This window comes from Semicossyphus pulcher, unplaced genomic scaffold, assembly GCF_022749685.1.
Source record: "Semicossyphus pulcher isolate SPU_LCO1_2020_fin unplaced genomic scaffold, fSemPul1.0.p SCAF_20, whole genome shotgun sequence".
Classification (NCBI taxonomy): domain Eukaryota; kingdom Metazoa; phylum Chordata; class Actinopteri; order Labriformes; family Labridae; genus Semicossyphus; species Semicossyphus pulcher.
Window position 1 is genome coordinate 7,034,121 of NW_027211694.1, and position 22,894 is coordinate 7,057,014.

Here is a 22,894-nt window from a genome sequence, read left to right on the forward strand (position 1 = left end):
GCAAATGCAAAGGCTTTCATCAGTGGGCCATAGGCTCAATCACCATTGTGTTACCTCATTTGGCGATATAAATTACTTAGCCACACATGCTTACATTTGCAGCCTACATTTTTCCTCTTGTCCTTTGTTTTTTTACTAGGCTAAAACAATAAAACTAGAAGACTTACAACAACAGAATCACAACAGAACATTCACTGGTTCTCTGAAAAACTTCAAACTTTGTGTTAACTGTGATTTTAGTTAACTAATGTCCTAGTTTCTTCAGACTTTACTGTTTTGTCCCTGACACACGACTGTTATGTTTCTGCACAGGTGGTGCGCATGTTGGTCAGCGCTCACCCCAACCTCATGACCAGCCACACTCGCCGACACACTCCGCTTCACCTGGCTGCGCGCAACGGACACCACAGCACGGTGCAGACGCTGCTCGAGGCCGGCATGGACGTCAACTGCGTGGTAAGAAAAATTAACAGCTCCTGGCTGTTTGTGTCCTCTATCAGCAGCGGAGGATTTAACAGATTTCAAGCACAGATTATAGTCGCCTTACAGACAACATAAAATAATAGGAATATTGCTTTATCCATTTACTTTTTAAGCTTAGGGCAAAGTATCTTTCTTCCACAAAATGGGATTTAAAAACACTCTCCTCTGTTTACAAAAGGACCGACATGGTTATTGTGCTAATCCAGAGTAAGCTTTTTAAAATAGACAGCTGGAAGGTGTACTTAAGCAGGAAGTAGATGTCAGGTAAGTGGGCCACATTAAGATTTGGATTATCATGAGTTTATTTTGTCCTTATTTTTAGAAAAACTCTCTGCCTTGAAAATGCCTTTGTGTAAGTTGTACAGTGGAAAAAGTTACAGCTGCAAACATACAAGTACAAGTTAAACGTTTCCGCTCGGCAGGTATGAGTTCTTAAGCAGAATCGATTTATAAAGTGGGACTTGACTTTGACATTTTCCTCTTGTTTTATCTGACGCTGCTGCGAGTGGAGAAGGTGACTCCAAAGATATCTGCTCGCCTTTTTCTCCGAGTGAATCTTTCAAAGTCTCCGTGACTCTCCTTCCTCCCCTCGTCTCTGCTCTACGTGAATATTTCAGAAGCTGCTGTCTTGTGTTTAATGACAGAGCTTTGTTTTTTTTTGTGTGTCTATAATCCACCACAGGCATAAGCTCTTGCCAGATCCTCCTTTTGAAAGTGTGCGTCCGCCTCCATTCTTGTGTGTTTGTATCAGAGAGCCTGTATCTGCGGTGCATGCCTCCTGCGGTGTGGTGTTGGAGAGAGATGAATAATTGATTGGGGGAAGAGATTGAGAGAGGAAGAAGAAGAAGAGGAGGAGGAGGAGGAGGAAGAGGACAGGGTGTTCCTGAGAGGTCCTGGGAGTTCACTGCCTCCTCTCTCTCCTCTTTAAGTCGATGGTGCTTCATTACCGCACACTTTCTGTCATGCCGTTTGGACATCTCGTCTTTGTTCATTTACATTTCGTCTTATTGAGAATTCTGGATGATTCGAACGCAGCTTTGTCCCGACTCTTTCTGGGCCATTTGTCTTTGAGAAGCCTTGTCAAAATGCAGCCACGCTTCGCTGCTCTCTTCAACTCTGTTTTCTTTCTCTGGAGACCATTTCCTCTGACAAACTGAACTATTTGACTTTGCTCACTTGTCTGAAATACTTAATGTAGAAACAGCCGTTTAGTCTCCTCCTAGAATTCAGTCCTTGTTGATTATGTGGATCAGAATAACTTAACCGTTCACATTTAAATACATTTGTATTGTGTGCAAGACACTTAGACATGGTTTACTGATAATTAGATTATTCTAGTCAGACAGATCTGCAACTGGTGGGAATGATGATAATATTCAATGAAAACACTCAAGAAATCATGATGCGATGTGTTTGTTTCTTCGAGGGTTCCCTGGATGCTTTCATCTTCAGTCTTAGTCTCGTCTCTGAGGAGCCCAAACTACCGAGAGCAGCTTGTTAACAGAATCAAACATGTTTGATGGAACGAATAGAGATTGCTCATTCGCTGTTGGCTCTAAGGTTGTGCTCTCTGATCTTATCACATCGTAAGTGATAAGTTGATCTTTAAGCCTCGTGCAATACGTTCACGTAAACTGCAGCTACGGCTGACATGAGTGTTAGTTTTGCAGGTCATAAAGCAAACTGGGGGAAAGTCAGGATCACCATACTATTATAATTTATCCTGAGGGGGACATTGGCATTTAAAACTAATCCGTAAACTAGTTGTTGAGGGATTTAACTTCAAGGGCCAGTTCGCCGATTTTCAACCTCAGTACTATCATGCTGTTATGGGGAGCTAATGCCATTATGGTAGAAAGAAACAGGCAATTTGGCTCTGTGCCTTTGGAGGACACTATCCGCTTCTCCAATGGGCCCTGGGAAACCCCTGACAGAATACATAAAACTTGTCATCTGGCGGAGGCCAGGGAGCTCGCTAAACTACACTTCCTCAATCTAGGACGCCTTCCTCTGATGTCATGTCTCGTTCAAATTTGTCAGGTTTGAAATGTAGACTGCAGACCTGAAGACTTTTTAGATGATCCACCGGCATATTCTCGTCGTATTTCAGATTCTGTCCCGCTCTGAGCCATCGCCTGCAGCGAAAACGGTAGTATTTCACTCCAGCGTCTCTCGCTGGCCCTTTCAGAGGGAGGGGCGCAATGCACGCTGGGTGTTGTAGGAATGTAGAATGGGCGAAACTATGAGCTGTTTGTACAGCTTTCGCCACAGCTATGGCGCCAATTTCAAATATTATTGCTTCTATTGATTACAGAGAACACCAGCTTTGACTGACAGTGGCTTTTTCCAGGAGCGAACTGCTCCTTTAAACAAATATCCACCGAAGTGATTCTTAAAGGGGGTGTATTATGCTAATTTGAAGATTCATATTTCACTCTGTGATACCTGTGATAAATCACTGTGATAATTTTTCTCACACTGTGTGCAGGTCCTCATACAGCCTCTACCTGAAACGACTCAGTCAGCTCTGTCCCTTTAGGAAACCCCGCCCCTACAAGCCCGCTTTCTTCTGATTGGCCAGCGTTGTGACATCACAAAGTGCAGCGTGTAGAAAAAACTGTGTGAGACCTGGCGTTCACAGCAGCCTGCAGACTGAGCTGAGAAGCCTGGGGATTACTCCGACAAACTTTTACCTACAGATTTGAAACTTATAATACCCCCTCTTTAAAGTCTTAAGATTGGTGGTGGGAAGACTGAACGACATTGCCAGCTGGGTTGCTTGTTTGGCCTATTAGGGGGTTCTCTCTCATGACTCCACAGATATGTCCTTGAACAGACACGTCTCCCTCTCGGGGGGTCTTTATTTCACACTGAGATTCTTTAATCCATTCAGTTCTGTTCGCTGATCATGAAGGATTGAAGGAATTGAAAGAAAACCACCTTCAGGGGTTTGGGGCTCAGTCAGACTCACAGCCACAGGAAGCTTCTGAATCTAGAAACAAGGTTTGAGAAGCTTACGAGTTACTCACCTGGCATATAGATAAACAAAGCGTTTAGAAAGAAGACTTCCTTTTTCTTCTGATAGCTTTGAACTACCGTTGTAACCGAACAGACTGCTGGCGAAAACGGAGACATTAAGTTCACAAAATCTGATCTGACTTGATGCTCATTTGCTTCAAAGACATACGGCACAGCAGCTGCTGCGTCCTTCCCTTCCTCGCCCGTGTAAGTACAGTTTATAAAGAGCATGTGAAGCATGTAAAATGGCTTTCTGCTCTGCAGTTAAAGGCTGAGGACGGTCTGTGACTGCAAGAAAACCAATTTGTGTAGGAGATTATGTATCCAGAATCGGCTCAAATCTGTCCCTAACATATTGTCCCTGCAGTTTGGAGGATTTGGTTGGTATGGATGTGTGTGTTTTTGTCATCCCTGGATAGACAGATACAACCTGACCTGTTTGATATGGGAGTCGTTCTGGTGCTCTCGCAGCGAGGAGATGCATGACTCAGCGGCTTTGCACCCATCTTTGCTGCCTTCTGTTACAGGCTGGCTGTGTGCATGTGTGTGTGTGTTTGTGCGTGCGTGGCCTGATCCGAAGTGGAGGGCTGTTTCTCTGCAGGGATTTGGCCTCAGGCTCCGTGTGTCTGGAAGATGAACACTACAAGCCCTTGATATGCCTCGTCCTCTCCACTATAAACACTGCTCCGCCTATCTGCTCTCTCGTTGTGTCTCTCTAGCTGTGATGATTAGCCTTACAAACCTTTGATGCCTAAAATCTCCTCCACAATTTGCCCCTTGCTCTTGTTGTTCTACGCCTCAATTTGGCTGAAAATACAGCACCATGTCTCCATCTTTCTTCATTACAGACTATGTATGGCCTAATGCACATCACATTATTCAACTGCAAGCTTTTGCAACCTAAGTGGTGAAAGTTTTTTTTTGTTTGTTCCTGTCTTCTGAACATCCATTCTTCTTGGCTTTGGTGAAGAGACATTTCTGTCAGAATGATTTAAAGAGCAACTTGCAGGCTGGATATTTTTTTACATTTTTATATTTCTGCATCATAACAGACAACCAGATGTGACCGATTAATGTCATTAATAAATGTGGATCTAAATCCCAGTCTAGTCATTGAAGATGAAGATACGACGGACCACAGGCTTATAATTATGAGCCTGTTAGGCGTCAAAGAGACCAGGAGCAGAACCAGGATGAGGAGAAATAACGGCCACAGGAGAGACATTGAGCTGTAGTGCGACGAGAACCAGTGGATAACTGGGCAGGTATCGTGATGAGACGAGCGATGGCAGTTTCCTGATGCTTTGTTTGACAGGTGCTTGTGTGTCCCGTCTCTTCACCTGCACAAAACGCATCCAGGCACAAAAGCTAGCTTCGTTCATCTTCCTGTAAGGAAAGCGGTGCGCTCTCGATGTCCTGTCAAGCTTGAATCCGTGCAACCGGCACAAATGCAAAAATTAACCCTCATAAGAAGTGGTGAAATGCAATGTGCCTTTATGTCTTGTAAATAATATGAAATCAATGATTAACCTTTACCACAGCCATTTTCAGACAAGATTGAGTATTAATGTAGTTACAAATTTAACCTGCAATTTGCTTTTCATTGTCACTTACAGTTAAACATTTAGTGCATACAAGTTACTGTGTCATGATCAAGTTTTTGGAGTATCACAGTTCGATATGCATATGCATATCATGTTCTGGTCTTTCAGTTTAAGAAGTCCTTTTGTGCACATTTAATAGTGTGTTCCTATTCCATTAGCATTTCTCTAGAAATAGTTATATTTGATGTTTTCCCTGAAGAGAAAAAGCTTTGTTTTGATGATTTGATGTAGGTGAGATTGATTGTTTTATTGATCATTTAGGAGTTCCCCTTTAACTACAATGTTAGTTACTTATGAGTTGTTTTGATGCTAGGAAGATTAGTAAAAATACTGGTATGCAATTTTAACATTAGTCTCTTTTAAGTCCATGTAGGGGGAAGTTGTCTGTACAGGACTGAATAAATTAGAGGATGAAGGATAAAACCTAAATCTTGGCTACAACTCCTTTAAATACACCATTTAGTTTGTTCTCTATCTTTCTTACTTGGTCTTTAATTTTTCTCTCTCTCTCTCTCTCTCTCTCTCTCTCTCTCTCTCCCACTCCCATGTTTAGCCTTTCTGCCAGGCTACTGTGTTCCAGCTATACCGTTGGTGCATGAGAGTGCATGCTGTAGGCGACTCACAGATGGCCACCATGTAAATTGTCATGTGTGGAAAGCACTTTGTGACTTTGTGTGTGTGTGTGTGAGAGAAGGAGACAGCGTTTGTACAGGTCAGTAATTGGAGTTGAGCCATATAGGTATGTCTGAGTGTGAATGAATAATTTATAAACACAGCACAGTCTCTCTCTTTACACTTCCTATGTCTCTCTCTCTCTCTGTTTCTCTCTCTCTTCCCTGTCTGACTGCTTCTATAATAATGAGGGGAAGCCCATGTGGAGGCACCTTCTGAATCGTGGGCAGGTAGCCAACTCAGGGCAAAAGTTTAGCATAAACACACACTCTCACGCACTCACACATAAACACTCAGGCCGCCATTTCTATATAAACTTTACATTCATCCCAAGGCGGCTTCATTTGTGCCAGCAGCCCCGAAACAGAAAGTCATCTGCCTCTCAATTCCCGGAAGCTCTTGGAGAGCGTGTATGGCCTTCTTGTTTCCTCATGACATCACTGCTCAATCGCCATGGGAAACGGGTCAGGAAGTGGTATAGAGATGACCGCAGAGGAGGGGAGGTTAAGAGGGCAAGTGGTGTGTGTGTGTGTGAGGAAAAAGAGAGGGTGGGGGCAATTTCCTTCACTCCCACCTCTTCTCACTTGCATGTGGGTAGAAGAAGAGCTCCTCAGGCTAAACTTCCACCGTTTAATACAGTCAATGAGGCTGCAAATTGGACTACACCTGAAATATTTTCCTCAGAGAATTGGACGGTTGACCTTTGACCTCTAAAGCAGCTAAGTCTGGCGCATCATCCGATGGCACTTTTTCTTGCAGAGGAAACATCACGTCCACAGTAAGTTTCCCTGCAGAGGACAGGACGAGGGTGTCGATCCAGTGCAGCGTGGCGTTCAGTTGAATTTCCCGGCCGTGTTTCAGCAGACCTGGCTGTCGTCCCAAATAATTTGTCTTCATTAAGGCCGCGAGTTCTGTTCGGTCCAGGTTTTCATCTGTGTTGTCAGGGAGCCAACCGTGAAGGATGCGACGGATTCAGCATGCGTATGTGTTCTTGTAAAATGTGCTTTTAATCATGACGCATGAGTGTGCGTTCAAGTTCAGGTTATTTAGTGTCTCTGCTGGTTATTTTACCTTCAAACGGGGGGTGCATGGGGCGGCATGTTCAGTTTGTAATGGAGACACAACAAAATGTCCCACACATCTAAGATCACAAGTTTTGCATATTAACGGCAAATTTTGTATCTTTTTTGCTTCTTTAAATTGCATGTCCGCTCATGACCTTTGACCTTGAAAGCACAGGAAATCTTAATAGAAAACTATAACATATGTTGTCCTCAGTCAGGTGAAAAGATGCTCAAATAATACCCGGTATATCTTCACTAAATTCAGCATTAATGGAAGTCAGTTTTTTGCTGAACTGTTTAAGAGACATCCTCAATACACTTTATGCTAATTCTCCAGGCTTCTTGTGCTGCTGTTGCACTGTATTGCATTATTCTGAGAAGTGTTTCTTATATTTTTAACACCAACTTTATGTACATAAATGAGGGAACGCTAATATGAGTTATGGAGGGAGGTTTTATTGCAGGGCTGTTTTATTAGACTGCATCTGTTTTAGCTTTGTGTGCCTACAAACTGTAAAGTAGGGGGTGCAGAGTCTCGACACATAATTGGACACACAGCATTTAAGTATTGTTAACAAACTAAACTACACAAAACTACATTTAGTGTCTTTATTAGTCGATTATTTTTAAATTCGAAGCCTGCATCTTGACAGCTGTCTTCTTTCCACTGCTCTTGTTGGTGTGTTATTTCTGTATTAACCACCTGTAGGTCAGTGAAATGGTGTGAAACCATTCATGCATCTTGTGTATTCTACAACCATTTTAACATTTTAAGCATAAAATACAAAACAAAAGGGGCAGGCCTGAAGTCCCTACTTTGTGAGAGTTTAGGTCTTTCGGGAGAGATCTGAATTGACTTGACTTTGCAGCCATAGTCCTGATACTGTAGTGACCACAATAGCCTTTGTTTATGCCATTGATGTAGGTCAGTCTGGGGCTGACTGATAATATTTCTTCGCTTGCTTAACTTGCTGGGGAAAAGTGGAATGTCCAGATACGATTCAAAGAGGGTTACATAAAGAAAACGTGAGTATAAACTAAAAAATAATGCGATAGCGGAGGACATGTTGGTTGCTCAAGGTTTAAAGACTGTAGGCTTTCAGTCAGCCTCGGCACTAGGCTGCAGCACCGTTCCTTATAAGCCCGAGCTGACCTGCTGGGTTACACATACTCAAAAATCATTAGTAAACACAAACCACGCTCAATACAAAATGGGCAATATAGCCTTACTAAGGAATGGGAAAAAATACAGACTAAGGAATTGGCTCCTACAGATACACGTAAAATAAGAAGACTAAACATAACACACATATGCGCTCATAAAAACAAATGTATAAATAAAACACATTTATGCTTAAAGCTCCTGTGAGGAGTTTTTTGATGGTTATGAAATAGACTGAAATTAATTGTGATGACTCTATATGAGCTACAAAAGCAAACCAGACCCTCAGCAACAAGATTGATTATTTCTATATAGTTATTTTTAATGCCTGAAACTGCTGGCGGGGGGGTAGGTGTCAGACGCAACGATGAACTGCACGCTGCCTTTGTTTACATTTTCCAGGGCAAACATTTAAAGTGAGTGATACATATGATTTGTGATACATTTGGTAAAAAACAGCACTTAAGCATGTACAGGACAAAATCAGCAAAGAGATATGAGGTACAGCTTTGTCCACAGGGGGCGCCAAAATCAACACAAACCCAAAGTTATTCACAGGAGCTTTAAACAAAAGACGTGTAGAAATGATTATGGCGACCTTGTGATTGTATTAAATGACTATACAGCAGATAGAAGAGCTCCACACTTTGAAGCCTAAGGGAAGAATGTTAAGTGTTTCATAGTCGCATAAAAATCTAAACCTGGGGTCTTTAAATCAAGCGTTTTTCTTCTAACTCACGGCAGCTCTTTTCTCTTATTGTCGGTCCTGAGTGTTGCTCTGTTAAATGTGGGCTTGTCAGAGTAATCACCTCTCTCATCACTGCTGATCCAAGATGAAGCACTTAACCAGCGCCCTCCCCTCGCTGGTTTCCATGTGTTGCATCACATCTGTATCTGTAATATCCCCATTAGAAGCACTGGAGGCTGATAGGGGGGCCGAGGTACGGGGAGGGAAATTGGGACGTTTCCACACAGGCTCCTGCTGCCTGCGTAATGGTTTGAAATCAGTGAGGCCTCACGCTGTTTGCAGGCGAGGGAATGCTGAATCTCTTTGCTAGCAAGAAATAAAGATATCAAATCATAAAATTGCCTCTTTAATCCTTGTATTTTTCTAATGCCTTGTCGTGCTCCAAATCCACATGCGTCCTTGTACTGTCTATTTTAGTCTCTGTTTTCAATTGTTAAAGTGATGGAATTCTAACACACACCCCGTCTCTCTCTCTCTCAGACCGAGAATGGCAGTGCCCTCCACGAGGCAGCTCTCTTTGGGAAGATGGATGTAGTTCGCCTTCTGCTTGAGTCAGGTAGGCCTATAAATGTATCCCGGAAAAACACAAACACTGTGAGTGTGTTTGTGTGCTTGTATGTGTTTGTGTTTCATTTGTTCCCTCTTCTTTTTTTAACCTGGGGCGGGATGCTCCACATGTTTTTGTGGGTTGGATTTGCCCTCAGGTGAACTCCAGGCATCTGTCTGCTGTTACACAATCCCAGACTTTTAGCTTTATTATAGTTTTGGCAGTTTTGGTTTTCCAGTTGTACGAGGAGGAGGTGCAGAAAGTTCAGCCGGAAATGATGCGTGGTGTCTCATTTTGATGATGTCACTGGATTTGGGAACTAGGTCAAAGGTTATTGTGATGAGTTCTGACAAAAATTAAACACAAGTTTCCTGCTTTTATCACTCAGACAAATCACCTGCGTTGTTATTGTTTGCAAATGTAACGCATGTTAAAAATGGAGGGAAAAATGACATCTCATCACATTTTAGGTTACATTCTGAGCAGATTGAGTCTAAACACTGTTGTCCTTTGATACCACTACCACCCCCCACCCTTTTTCCTTTAGCACTTCCTGTTTCCTGCAGGACTTCCTGTGGGTTGCCATGTTCTTTTGGGTTCAATTTTATTAACATCCTGGATCAACACGGCTCTGCGCTGGCCTGATTCACTGAAGTTTAGTCCATCTTTGCCTTTTAAACATTGTGTGTGTGTGTGTGGGGGTAGTAGGCAGGATGGGCTGCCAGCCGTTCTTTGTCGGTCACGAACTATGCAGGGAAACAGCCGAGAATGTTGACATATAAAGTCAGTGCATCAGAGATATTTTTGTCAGAAATGGTTGGAAGCACAAATTCCTTTTGTCCAGAGGACTACTAAAAATCTTGTCTGTGTTGGGTTAAACAAATATAACTTACTGGGATTAGATAAAAGATTGATACCACTATGATGTCTTATCTCTGTACAGTAAATATAAAGCAACTGTCCAACCAGCAGCCAGTTAGCTTAGCTTAGCAAAATGACTTGAAACAGGGGGAACATGTTAGCCTTCAAAGTTCAGTGCTGGAGTTGTGTCTTGACTGGGAAATCGAACTTCCTGGAGTCTCTGTTGATTGCGTGGCAATTCTTCTGGCAAACAATCTTTTTTTTTTTTTAAATTAAATAAAGAACCAAGATAAATTATAGATTGGTTAGATTTGGAAATGTTTGAGAAACTGTGTTCCTGTTTTGGCTAAGCTAAGCTAACTAGCTGATGGCAGTTGCTTCAGTTTAACTGTGCAGACTGTAGAGTGGTAATATTTTTTTTATTCTATGTTTGGAAAAACAGGGAGAGAAAAAAAGGAACTTATAACAAAAAAACCCATCAAGAATTGTTATTCATTCAATTGATTCTGTCTTTGAATATTCAATTAATGCGAGTACCGTTAGGAGTAAACTAGAAAGGGAGAAAACTGTCAGGTCAAAAAGTGTTTCCTTCTGTTTTTATTCATTTTTCTTTCATTCATATCTCATGGTGCCGAGCAGAATGAATGGAGTGTCATACATTTTTCATGTTGAACTGAATCCTCGAGCACAGACAGGGATTAAACCGGCTAACAGTCAGGTAAATGAGGACTCGCAGTAGAAGAAGAGCTGGGTGTGTTTATCAGCGTCAGGTGTGTTGGAGTGGGTGTAAGCCCATTTGTTTGTGTTGTAAGCCTGTTCTTTTTATGTGTCCTTAGTCTTTTGTAAACTCATGTTATGTTATGAAACGCGTGTTTTCTGTTTGTAAAAGAGTCTTCATGAATTAATAAAATCCCACCATCTTCCTCTGGTGACTGTAACTCGTTCATCTTTTGCTGACTGCACTTTAGTGAGTGAGGGGGGGTGTCAGCTGATCTGAATTTGTGTGTGTAAATGTTTGTAGAGTATGTGTGTGCAGTGTGTGTGGCCTGCTGTTCATGTGTGTCAATGCTTATTTGGTATTTTTTCGTGTTTGTGTGTCAGAAATCGACACAAACCTGACAGACAACCAGGGGAGAACAGCGCTGGACATCCTGAGAGAGCATCCTGCACAGAAATCCCAGCAGATCACGGCTGTTATACAAGGTAAGACACACTTATACACACACTGAAGATTTAGATGGATTTCACTTGTAGATGTAGTACAACATAATGAAGATTAAAGACACAGCATTCACAGTTTCTTCACTTGCAAAACATGAGCAGGGACAGTATCTGCCAAATGATGTGAGTTAGCTTCAGGTGACATTTCAGTTTGCAGTTGACCAATCCTGCACACATGATGACATGCGTTACACATACATGTTCTACAAATGTGCAAGAGAAGCTATCCACTATTGAGAGTTTTTGGCACATGCATGCAGAACATGACTTTGTGGTTGTTGTTTTCAGCGGATGTGATCCAATTAAGGTTATTCTCTGTTGGGGAAACAATAGGAGCTCCTGTACAGAGCTCCAGCCCTGATTGCATGTCCGTTCTCACAGTACTCTTCCTCCCAACTCTCTTCCACTGAATTTTGGGTCGAGTCGGATCATGATTAAGATGGTTATCGATGATCTCCTGGAATTTGTGCAAGAATTGTTGCACAATTCATCAGATAAATAGAGTTCTTGGTAATGAGGCATAGTTAAAATGGTAATCTCGAAGATCTCAGTTTGGTTCTCTTTGGCGGCAACTATGGTGATAAACTGTAATTGCGTGAGCATACTTCCCAGATATCCAGACAGTGTTACATGTGTGACATCCATGGTTGGCTCTGGTTGTAACTCTTGATTTTCCTCGCTGTTGGTCGCTTTCCTTTTCAGACTGTTTGCTTCATCTGAGCGTCGACTTTGTTTCTTTTTCTTTGGATTTTCACTTATTTTTGAAGTTGTATCTGTAGTCATCCATCTTTTCTTTGTTTGTTCAGCCATAGTAGATTACTGTTTACTCGCAGCACTTGCAGAGACCGGAAAAGCAGCCGCTTAGCTCCGCCTACTCTCTCTGGCAGACCAACCACTGCTGGCTGACGGAAAACGTGTCACTAACTGGGCGCAAAAGTCCAACCAGACTGTAATACTACAAATGCAAAGGCTTTCATCAGTGGGCCGTAGGCTCAATCACCCACAATGAATAGGTTCTAATGTGTATATACAGGTTTTTCATAAGCAGTTATAATAATCTGCACTGCAATACGCTGCTGTGAGATTTGTACTGGCACACCCTGTGCAGGAACAGCAGGGCCTCAGTGTGCTATAGAAGGACACAGATTTTTATACATCCCAGCTTTATGACTGGCCAGGGCCATCATCCTCATATTAACATTCACAGCCTGGACACTAAAAGTTTCCACGTTTGACACATTTAAACGAACAATTTATGAGTGATGTAGAGCACTGTTTAAATGCAAATATATTTTATAGTCAATTCAAATGCGGACTGGGTCGGTTCCTTTACTTTGCTGCAAACACAAGCAGCTCAATGTGCTTTGTAAAAACAGTATGTCGGGATGAGTAAGCACTCTTCAAAAGGGAAAAAAAATGTGCATTTCTTTTAAACATGGCTGCTGTAAATATTGTTTTCACTACAGAGTAAGCTTAGGTTTATCTATTGGTCTCTAAAATGTAAGTAAAGTAAAAAGTCAAAGGTGTAGTTTTCTTTTCCCTGTCTTATCCAACCATCAATCCTTTATAGGGAGGGGACACAATATTGATACTACTTCACTTCATCCTGCCTCCTAGCGGTGGTGCTTATGACATGAATGAGGCTAACGTGAATGGAAATTAATTGCATGAGAAGTTCATCAGATATCGACATGTCTTGCAATATATCAGTTATCGCAGAATGGCTGTTATCGTGGGTCATGTATGGCGTATCGTATCATGAGTTACCCTGAGATTCCCACGCCTAATCCTTCAAAGATCACTTTCAGAAGCTTCATAATTAAACTTGATTGTACAAATAGTGTCAACAAACAACAACTTTGCGTTACAGATGCATCCTGACGGTTTGTTTTTATTTTTAGTGCCGTCCCGTTTTGTCTTCACTCTTCCTCCTCTTGGTTTTCCACCTGCCATTAAAATGCCTGCTTTCCTCATGTTTACTGCGCTGTGTTCTGCGTGTGACCAAAGATTGTTAGTGTGAGTTTATTTTGACGTCCCCAGAGACCCAAAGATTCTCCAGATTGCACCTTCCGAAGACAGAGTGTCCTGAGGTGATTACGAGGCTCACTATGAACGCTGTAATCTGCGGCTGCGAGGCCTTCACTATCTGTCCTCGTGTGATCTGTGGGTGTATGTAAGGCCTGAGTTAACACATGATTCAAGGAGAGAGAGATAAAGGCAGACAGAAATGGAAGGCTGGAGGGATAAGGAGAATATGTCGGGGCTTAAATTAACAGCGAGTCAGTCTTAACTAGGAGGCAAAGATAGAAAGAGGAGCGCAGACTGAATCACTGGAATGTTGCATATTGGCCACAGCTAGAAAATAACACACATGAAGCTAACATTAAACCAGGGAAAACACAGTGATGTAACAGGAAGAGTGGCGTAGCTGTGGGGATTCCAGTTTGTGCTCAAATATCTTATCTGTACAAATGTTGGAGGAACCATCTGCCTGTCCCCTTTTATTTCCCCTAAAGTAGCCTGTATGTTTATACTAAGAATGGACCAAGTGACAATGCTAAAGTGGCTGCTTGTGGTGACTGTCCCACTGAGAGTTATAACCTAGTAGCTCAGTAACTCTCAGCTCTATGGAGCCTTTTAGCGCCTTTAAGGTTTGATTTTACGGCCAACAACTTAACTGTTTTGGTCCTTTCTTACAGCTCTCAGTAACTTTGTTTCCAGTGGCAAGTGCTGTCTGAAAACACGACTAAAACAATGAGGAGCAGACCAAAAGGGTTTGACCAAAATAACTGCCTGGTTGTACTTGTTTAATGTAGGACAGGACAGGACAACTAACCAAACTAAAAAAATCTAACTTGTTGCTTTTATGGGCGCCGGTTTGGCTCAGTGGTTGAATCGGCAACCATCTACAGAGGCTATCGTCCTTGATGCGGCGGCCCCGGGTTCAACTCCCGCCCTCGGCCCTTTGCCGCGTGTTGTCCCCACTCTCTCTTCCCGTTACTGCCGCTATCCACTGTCCTCTCTTAAATAAAGGCATAAAAAGCCCAAAAAATAATCTTTAAATTGTTGCTTTTATGGCATAGCAGGTGTGTACCCTTTTGGCAATACCATTGTTTTATTTAATGGCATTATAATAGGGATTATATTATCGGCACGTTATCGGTATCTACAGATAATGGCTTGAAAATGACACATACATATAGATATGTAATTTTTCTCCCGGTATTTTCCGCCGATAAAACAACGCTTTAATTCTGCCTAAATGCTTGATGAATCCCTAAAAAAGCTTGACATAATGCTATGACATTAACTCGGCACGAGTGTGCGCGCCCTCTTCCGTCAAGCATGGTTGTACTCAGGAGGGGCCAAATCTCATTCAACACTACAAATTTAATCTCAAGAATCTGGCAATGGGCCACTACAATAAGAGTAGGCATGGTATCAATATCTGAAAGGCTTGATGTTCTCTGCAATTAGGTGGAAGAAAACATGTGCCTAATATATCGGTACTGAAATCGGCAAAAAGGGTTAGAAAATATCGGCATATCAGATATCGGCAAAAAATCCCACATTGTGCATCCCTACATCATAACTCAGAGTGAGGCATTCCAGACATCTTGCATAATATTTTTTACACATTTCAGCTTGAACATTTGGTAGCTTTTGGAACTGTTTGTTCTCCCCTACAAGGAGGAATGGGAGAGACCTTGGACAGGACAGACAGACCTGTTATAAATGCTGTGTGTGCAGAATAGACCAGCAGAGAAGGATTATACAAATAATGAAGCACAAATAACAGACACATGTACGTATATCATCCATCCATCCTTTATCTATACCATTTATCTTGTTCTGGGTCGCGGGGAGGCTGGAGCCTACCCCAGCTGTCGTTGGGCGAGAGGCGGGGTACAACCTGGACTGATGGCCAGTCAATCAAAGACACATAGAGACGGTCAACCTTTCATGCTCACACTCACACCCACGGGCAATTTAGAGTCATCAATGAACCTAACAAGCATGTCTTTGGACCCTGAGAGAACATGCAAACTCCACACAGAAAGGCCCGCTTTGTCTGCACCAGGGTTTGGACTAGGAACCTTCTAGCTGTGAGGCAACAGCGCTAACTACTGCACCACCGTGCAGCCCTTGTGCGTACATCAGTGAGGTTAAATAGTCTAAGGCAGATGTAAAATGTATTTGTTTCATATGAGCTTGATCCAGCATCTGATAATGACTTTTAGTTATCATAAATATGCACTCAGGAAACTGAAAGACGTCTGAGAACAAAGATTGAAACGCTTTTATAGACACGATTCGTCCACTGGTATATTTTTTAAATGTCAACAACCCACACGATGAAAGATATCGGTCAGGAGAAGCGGCCTTCAACATTTAATCTCAGTGAACCAGCGCTGGAAGAGGAGAGATTTGTACTCGAGCATAAATGTGAGACTGTGAGGAAGAAAGAGCGAGAGAGGGAGAAAAGGACACAGCTGTGACTTAGTAAAAAGATCAGCTGCATGCCATTTCCTGTTGGAGAGGAGACACAGGACGCACACACACACAAACACGCACACAAAGACCTGTCATTTACTCCGTTATAGCAGCTGAGGGGGTTGCTGGTTGCCACAGGCACCTAATTATGGATAGATTATCATTTAATTTACAGCACATGACTCATCCCACTGTTTAGAAGCATTAACGTTTCACTTTTCACCGCCCAGCAGCAGCAGCATGTTATATACTACAGTGCCGTGCAGGAGTTTAGATGCGAGTCTTCAACAGAGGAATAAAACTGTCAAAGCTTTTAAATCCTGACTGATACACACTCGGTGTAACGGTATGCAAATATGGTTGTGTATTAAAGTTGTTGAGCTGAATGCCTGTAAGAATAATTGTACACACACTCTCCTGACACTAATAGGGTTCCTCATTAGGGCTCTGCATGCAGTCTGCCGCGTTATTCCACTGTTTGAGCTAGGGATGCACGATATTATCGGCACGTTATCGGTATCGGCAGATTATGGCTTGAAAATGACATATTGGCATCGGCTGATATGTCATATTTCTGCTGCTATTTCCCACCGACAAAACCCAATTTAATTCTGCCTAAATGCTCAATGATTCCTTAAAAAAGCTTGACGTAATGCTACATTAACTCGGCGCGAGTGTGCGTGCGCACTGCCTGCACAAAGTTATCAACAATATACAAATAAAGACCAAAAAGCCACAGAAACTCGAGCCAATGAATAGAAGTTAAACAACTTTCACAACTAGCTAACAGTTAGCTCACGTTCTCATCATTTTACCGGACATCAAGCACAACGAAAATACACTCGCAGCCAAAGCCGACGCTAACAGAATGTAACATAAACATCAGTGCAAAACTAACTTAAATATTCATGGACGCACACAGGATAAAAAGAGTCCGTCAGCGATCACTGACGTTTCCGTAGTAGGTGCACTAAACAAGTCCGGGCATGTCTCCCTCACCGTTGTGTTTCGAGGGGATGCTGTGTTCAGGTGCGCTCAGAAACGTGAGTGATTAGACACGTGACCTTTTGTACAACGCCTCTTCCATCAAGAGGAAGGGCGCAAGATGTCTGCTTTATGGCAGTTTTTGGCCACTACAATAAGAGTGGGCATGATATCAATTCCACCACAGGGGAGACTTGATGTTCTCTGCAATTAGGTGGAAAAACATGTGCCTCATATATCTGTATCGAAATCAGCAAAAAGGGTTGGAAAATTTGGTATATCTACAAAAAATCCAATGTCGTGCATCCCTAGTTTAAGCCTGTTATTATGTTTTTATTAATGTCTATCTGGCCTCTCTTAAACCCCACACCTCAACCTGCTCTCCTCCTCGTTTCCTTTCCTTCCTCTTTTGCTTTTATGAACAGCAGCGAGCTCTATTAGCAGCAGCAGTAAAGTGAATTTGCGGCGTGGGGAAAAAGTGCGAATTGAACGCAGCATAAGTGTTTACCATGCTGATGGCCGTGCTGTTTTATTGATCCAGAGAAAATGCCTCTCAAATGCTTTTTCCTCCCCCCTCTCCTCCTTACCCACTCTCCTATCTCCATCACATTCTCCTTCACACTCATATTCCTCCACCTTCTCACCCCTTCTCCTCCTCTGTCTGTAGAACATATGATGGACGAGATGGAGAGGAGGAGTATCTTGGAGGAGCCCGTCCGCAAGTGTCCCATCCCTGCACCTCGAACCTCTGTCCCCTCGCCCTGCGCTTCACCCTCCCTTAAACACAAGAGTGAGTAAACACACACACTGCACACACACACAATTAATTTGACAATCATAACACAGGTTCAGGGACATAAAAAAGCCGGTTAAAAGTGGTAAAAACTTCCTTTTGAAGAATGAGCCAAAACCAGCAGTAGAGATTTTAATAAACAACTCGAGCTGTTAAAAGAAATCTCTTGCACGACCTCCAGAATGTTTTGTTTAAATATGCAACACAAGATAGCATAAAATAATCATTCCAACAAGTAAAGGGAATACACTGTAGGCTGACTCTGCAGCTCAGATGGATCCAACCTTTCAAGGATATTTTGTTGAATTATTCTTGGTAAAAATAAACATCTAAACTTGATGTAAAGTATCATTAATCAGTGAAACATAAGCAAACAATGCAACATAAACCCAGCCATGGAGAGCAGCTCCTTTAGTGGAGGCAAACAGTAACTACCTCTCAAAGCAGCTGTACATTTTTCCTGTCCAGCGCTGCCCCCTGTGCTTTAAATCTGACACTACAACCAGCTGAGCGCTTGCTCATCCAAGCTTCTCTCTCATTGAGTGTCAGCAGATCCCATAATTACCTCTGGCTCTCTCGCAGTTGGGAGGAGAGAAAGTGATTAGCACAGTTTGCTCCTCTGAATGTGCCTGAACACAAGTTTGAGCACATCAGCAGTGCAGAGGAGAGGCAGAGGAGGAGTTTTAAAAGCATGATTCTGTCCCTGCTTTTGATTCTAGTAATAAATCAGGCGAACATGATAGTACAGTTCCTTCTTGTGTTCCACACACTCTGTTCTGGTGGTTTAGAAATCAATACCCCAGGCCTTACTGTACACGACTGGGGACTGGCTGTGCTGACGCTGTCCTCCTCTCCCCAGATGACGCCGTGACAAGCGAGCTGTCCAAACTGCTCCACGAGATCAAAAAGTGCCGGGACAGGGACTACTCCTTCGAGGAGCTCTGCCACACCATCTCCTCCCACTCCATGGACAGCTTTGGCAGCGGGCGGCTCTCTGACGAGGAGCGGCCGGATCGACCCAACGGCACTCTGACCCAAGTCACCAAGGTACGGCGCTCATTCATGACAGAGGAGCATTTTTCTGTGTTTTCATATGCCACTGCTCTGGGGAGTGATCCGCGGCCAAACATTGTTTTCAGTTTTTTTAGTTTACCTCTTGCTTTGGGTTCACTCTTTTTTTCAAGGGCTTCTTCTAAACTTCTGAGTTAAGAGTTCACATTTTGTCACAACTGTTTCCTATGACACAAAAACAAAGTAGATGCAGCAACTGCAATATTATGTTGTCGGCTGTTTGTAGATTGTAACGGCGCAGCTCCTCAGTGTCTGCATTAAATACAGTAAAAGGACTCCATTTCTTCAGGGCATTTACCCACATGGCTTTCCATTGACCCTTTTACATTCACATACTATGGTTGTAACTTGTGTCAGTAGTCATGCTGATGTAATAAGTCAAATTATTGATAAGCCCAGACAATATTAGAAAAGCACACTTGGTAATTTATTAATTATTATTAATCAAACAAAAGTGTAACAATTGCAGGTTTAAGCCTCTAAAAGTAAGGACTGTTATCTCATTGTAAACTGATTATCACAGCTTTTGCACTACCATAGTCAACAAAATATGTAATATGGAAATTATAGGAACTGCCTATTCTCTATATATTCTCTCTCTCTCTCTCTCTCTCTCTCTCTCTCTAAATATATATATATATGTTTAAGATTATTTTTTGGCCATTTTGCCTACTTAGATAGAACAGCTGAGGAGTATATGGGACGCCTGTGCTCCCAGCTGAGCTAAACCAGTGCCCCATGAAATATTGACAAATTAAATTATAAGGTATTATTATAATGATCATTAGTTACAGCCATACATAGTGTACATATTGTTACATTTTGTATGCGGAAGAAATAATTGCAATATTTTGATTAGTTTCTTTTTGATTATAAAAATACTGTAAACCAGTTTTTCTTTTATATAATTAATTATCAAGAGTGCAAAGAGACGGTTTTTTTCTATGTTAGATTGCATTTCTAGATGTTTTAACTGCACAATAAAACTCTTAATCTTTGATAGTATCATGCACATGCACAACTGCTGCACTTCACTTGGTAGACAGAAGTCACAAAGCATTAAAACTAAAAGCATGTCATTTCTTAGACAGCTAGGATAGGCTCCACCCCCTGCGACCCTGAACAGGATAAGCGGTATAGATAATGGATGATTTTCTTAGCACTCTACAAAGCACTGTGTGCGCATACGTAGATGTTTTTTGCTGAAATGAATGCTTGCACTTTGTCTGTTCTGCCAGCAGAGGGCAGTATCAGCTAGAATGATGCCGCTGAGCAGGTGTCCAATTGAGTATTCACTTGTTGTTGCTGACACACAAAAGCTTCTGTTTTATGTTGTTGCTTGAATTTGTCAAATTATTATTCCTGCTCAGCCTGCAGGCACTCTTAGTGTAGACCGTGTTTCTTCTTATTTGATGCCTTTTATACAGAAATATTGCCTCTCTCTCTCTTCACTCTCTCACACAGTAAATCTGATTAGACCTTATTGGTTTGAAATCCGATTGCGGGTGAAATAGGTCACTTTTATCTGTGTTAGCTGACCACGGAATCTCAGCTGCAGTTTATTCTTTAGAGCCAGCGCAGCGTGACCAAGAGGCTCAGAGCTTTTTCAATTCCACCGTCTAGGAAGTGAGACGCGGCAGCACGCAGAGGTCTTCTATCACACTGACCCCCCACCTGAGTCTTTAGACCTCACACAGAGAGGCGGCCAAAGGAACGCGATTGTCTGTTTCTATCTCGCTTCAGTTTCTCTCCTTCTCGCTCACTCAAACACACCTCAGAGGAAATATTGTGACACTGATCAATAGCTCATCATCTTCTTCTTTTCTCTTAATAACCTCCGTATGAAAGCAGGCAGAGACATGTTTACGTACAGTGCAGCAGGCGTTCAAACACACATGCACATACACACCGAACACACACACACCTCCGCTCACTCAGGCTGTAATTATCTCAATCCATCTTCTCTCTCTCTCTCTCTTTCTCTCCATAAGTACCAATTTGTATTCTACTACTGACATTCACAGTGTGTGTGTGTGTGTGTGTGTGTGTGTGTGCCTGCGGGCTGCTGTGTGTACATGTGGACCGAGCCATTAGTATGTGATTCCATGTGTCCATTACGCATGAATAAAACATGACAAAACACGAAGATGGCACACACACAGTAAGAACGCAGCCTTCTCACACTGCCTTGGTACCCATTGTGTGTGAAACGAGTAATAACAGATGCATGTTTGTGCGTGTGCCGTATTCAGATGAGGTCTTCCTGTGTGTGTGTTCAATCGAGTTAAGCCGATGTGCGTCTCTGACAGACAATTCCACCGTTATACTGACGCTGGCTTATTTATCCGTTCTCTATAGAAAGACAAAAGCTGCCACTAAAGATTACTTTCAATATCCAGCCTATGAAATTGATTAATTACATGACAACTTAATTAGAAAATAGATTGAAAAAATGCAAATCACAATGTCCCTGAGCTCAAGGTGAGGCCATCAAAATGCATATTTTGTCCACCTAACAAAACAAAACTTTTTTAATTACAATGATTAAAATTAAAAATGGAGACAAGCTTCAACTTCGTTGTTAGACGCTACAAAAAGTGCATCCTTGGTGATTTTGCGTCTTGACCTTTGCAGGCAAAAATTTCTAGGAAACAGTGAAATATTTACAAATTACATATCATTTTAATATGTAATATGTAACATGTTTTAGGCTCATATTTTTTATGTTTTGTTTGTTTATCTTATAGAAATAGGATTTCTTTTTACGTCAAAACATGTTACATCCCCAGAAGATGGTTATCAAATCTCGGATCCCATCGGCTGTAGTCTGATGATGATATAGCCTCTGGGGACAACGGTGAACATGCCGCGGCATGTAGCCGGCGGTTAGGGACTTCCTTTTCCGCGTGGTGCATTGTTTACAGAAAAAGAAACCGTTTTACGTGATTTGCTCTAATTAACGGGTCTTACCTTTGCCTTAATCACCTGCTGCACAAAGGTGAGAGCAGCACCTGAGAAGCACACAGGAGAGAGAGAGAGATAAGACCAACGCAAAAAACACACAGCACGAAATGGCAGAAATCTACGGCTATGCTAGCTGCTCTAAACAGAGCTTACTGTAGTTACAAGAAATAGATACGAGGTTTAGTTTAGCCTCTAACCATGCTAACATTTGCTTGTTAAATGCACTAAATACAAAGTACATCCTCTTCCACTCTTGTAAAAAATCACAGCTAGTTAATGTCTAGTGTCAAAGTGTCATCCTGCTCGTCATAGTAGAAGTCACCTCTACAGAACTTCAGGACAGTACATTCAATAAATCTTTAGATACTCTAATATGGACGCACAGACATTTTCATCCATGGAGCCACACCACTAGAAGACAAATCTGTGTAAAGATCCGATTTTCTGTCTGGTTTTCTTTCTCTTCTATAAGTGGAAACTGAGCCGTGTTTTCACAAGAGAATTGTGTTTGCAGTAAACTTTTTATTCTTTATTTTTCTGTTGCAGTACAGTCAGTTCAGGGCCATTAAATGAGCTAAGCCTATTTGTATAATGTAGTTTAGGAAAATCCTAGTCTATCCCTTTAGGGTTTCCCATAAACAACCAGTGTAATATTGATCAGTTCTGCAGTCCCGAGGTATGAAGAATGAATGGTGTCCTGTTGATCGAACACTTGCTGATACCTGACAAACAGTACCTGTCTATTGTTCATGCATACAGTGCAGCGTACCTGACAGCTGCAGTTTTACATCAATCAGTATTCAGAGTGTACGGAGGGCTCTTTGCTATCCGGAGCGACTGGTGACCTTTTGGTTTCAGCCTCATTTTCTGCCTCTATCTCCAGACTAGCTGCTGTCCTTTTGCTCTCTCTGTCTGGCCTTCGCTCCCTCTGAATCTTCCCCCACATTAATTTCTCACTGTTTTTCAGATTGCATTTCCTGCCTCTGCCTCTTAATCCTCTCTCTATACATCCTTCTGTCTCTGCTCTCTCACACTTTTGTACTCATTTTAATTTTTGATTCTCTCGTCATCAGACCTCCCTCGGCTCTCTCCCTCTGTCTCTGCTGTTGTCGCTATTAAAAGCTACACACCAGACACTGCGGCGATCTCTCTCTCTCTTTGTAATCGGCTGCATCATATGGTTCACTGGGACATCAGGTGGGCTGTGT

At 42.3% G+C, this 22,894-nt stretch overlaps 1 protein-coding gene across 4 annotated transcripts in view; it reads left to right on the plus strand.

Annotated features, from left to right (window-relative positions):
- anks1b (ankyrin repeat and sterile alpha motif domain containing 1B) overlaps nt 1-22,894 on the plus strand; it is a 244,029-nt gene that overhangs the window by 84,733 nt on the left and 136,402 nt on the right. For all 4 annotated transcript variants that reach the window (XM_069671528.1, XM_069671525.1, XM_069671527.1 and 1 more), the window contains exons 5-9: nt 313-456; nt 9,232-9,307; nt 11,261-11,362; nt 17,526-17,648; nt 18,511-18,698. In XM_069671528.1, coding sequence (XP_069527629.1) covers nt 313-456; nt 9,232-9,307; nt 11,261-11,362; nt 17,526-17,648; nt 18,511-18,698 — 633 coding nt within the window. The remainder of the gene's footprint in view (nt 1-312; nt 457-9,231; nt 9,308-11,260; nt 11,363-17,525; nt 17,649-18,510; nt 18,699-22,894) is intronic.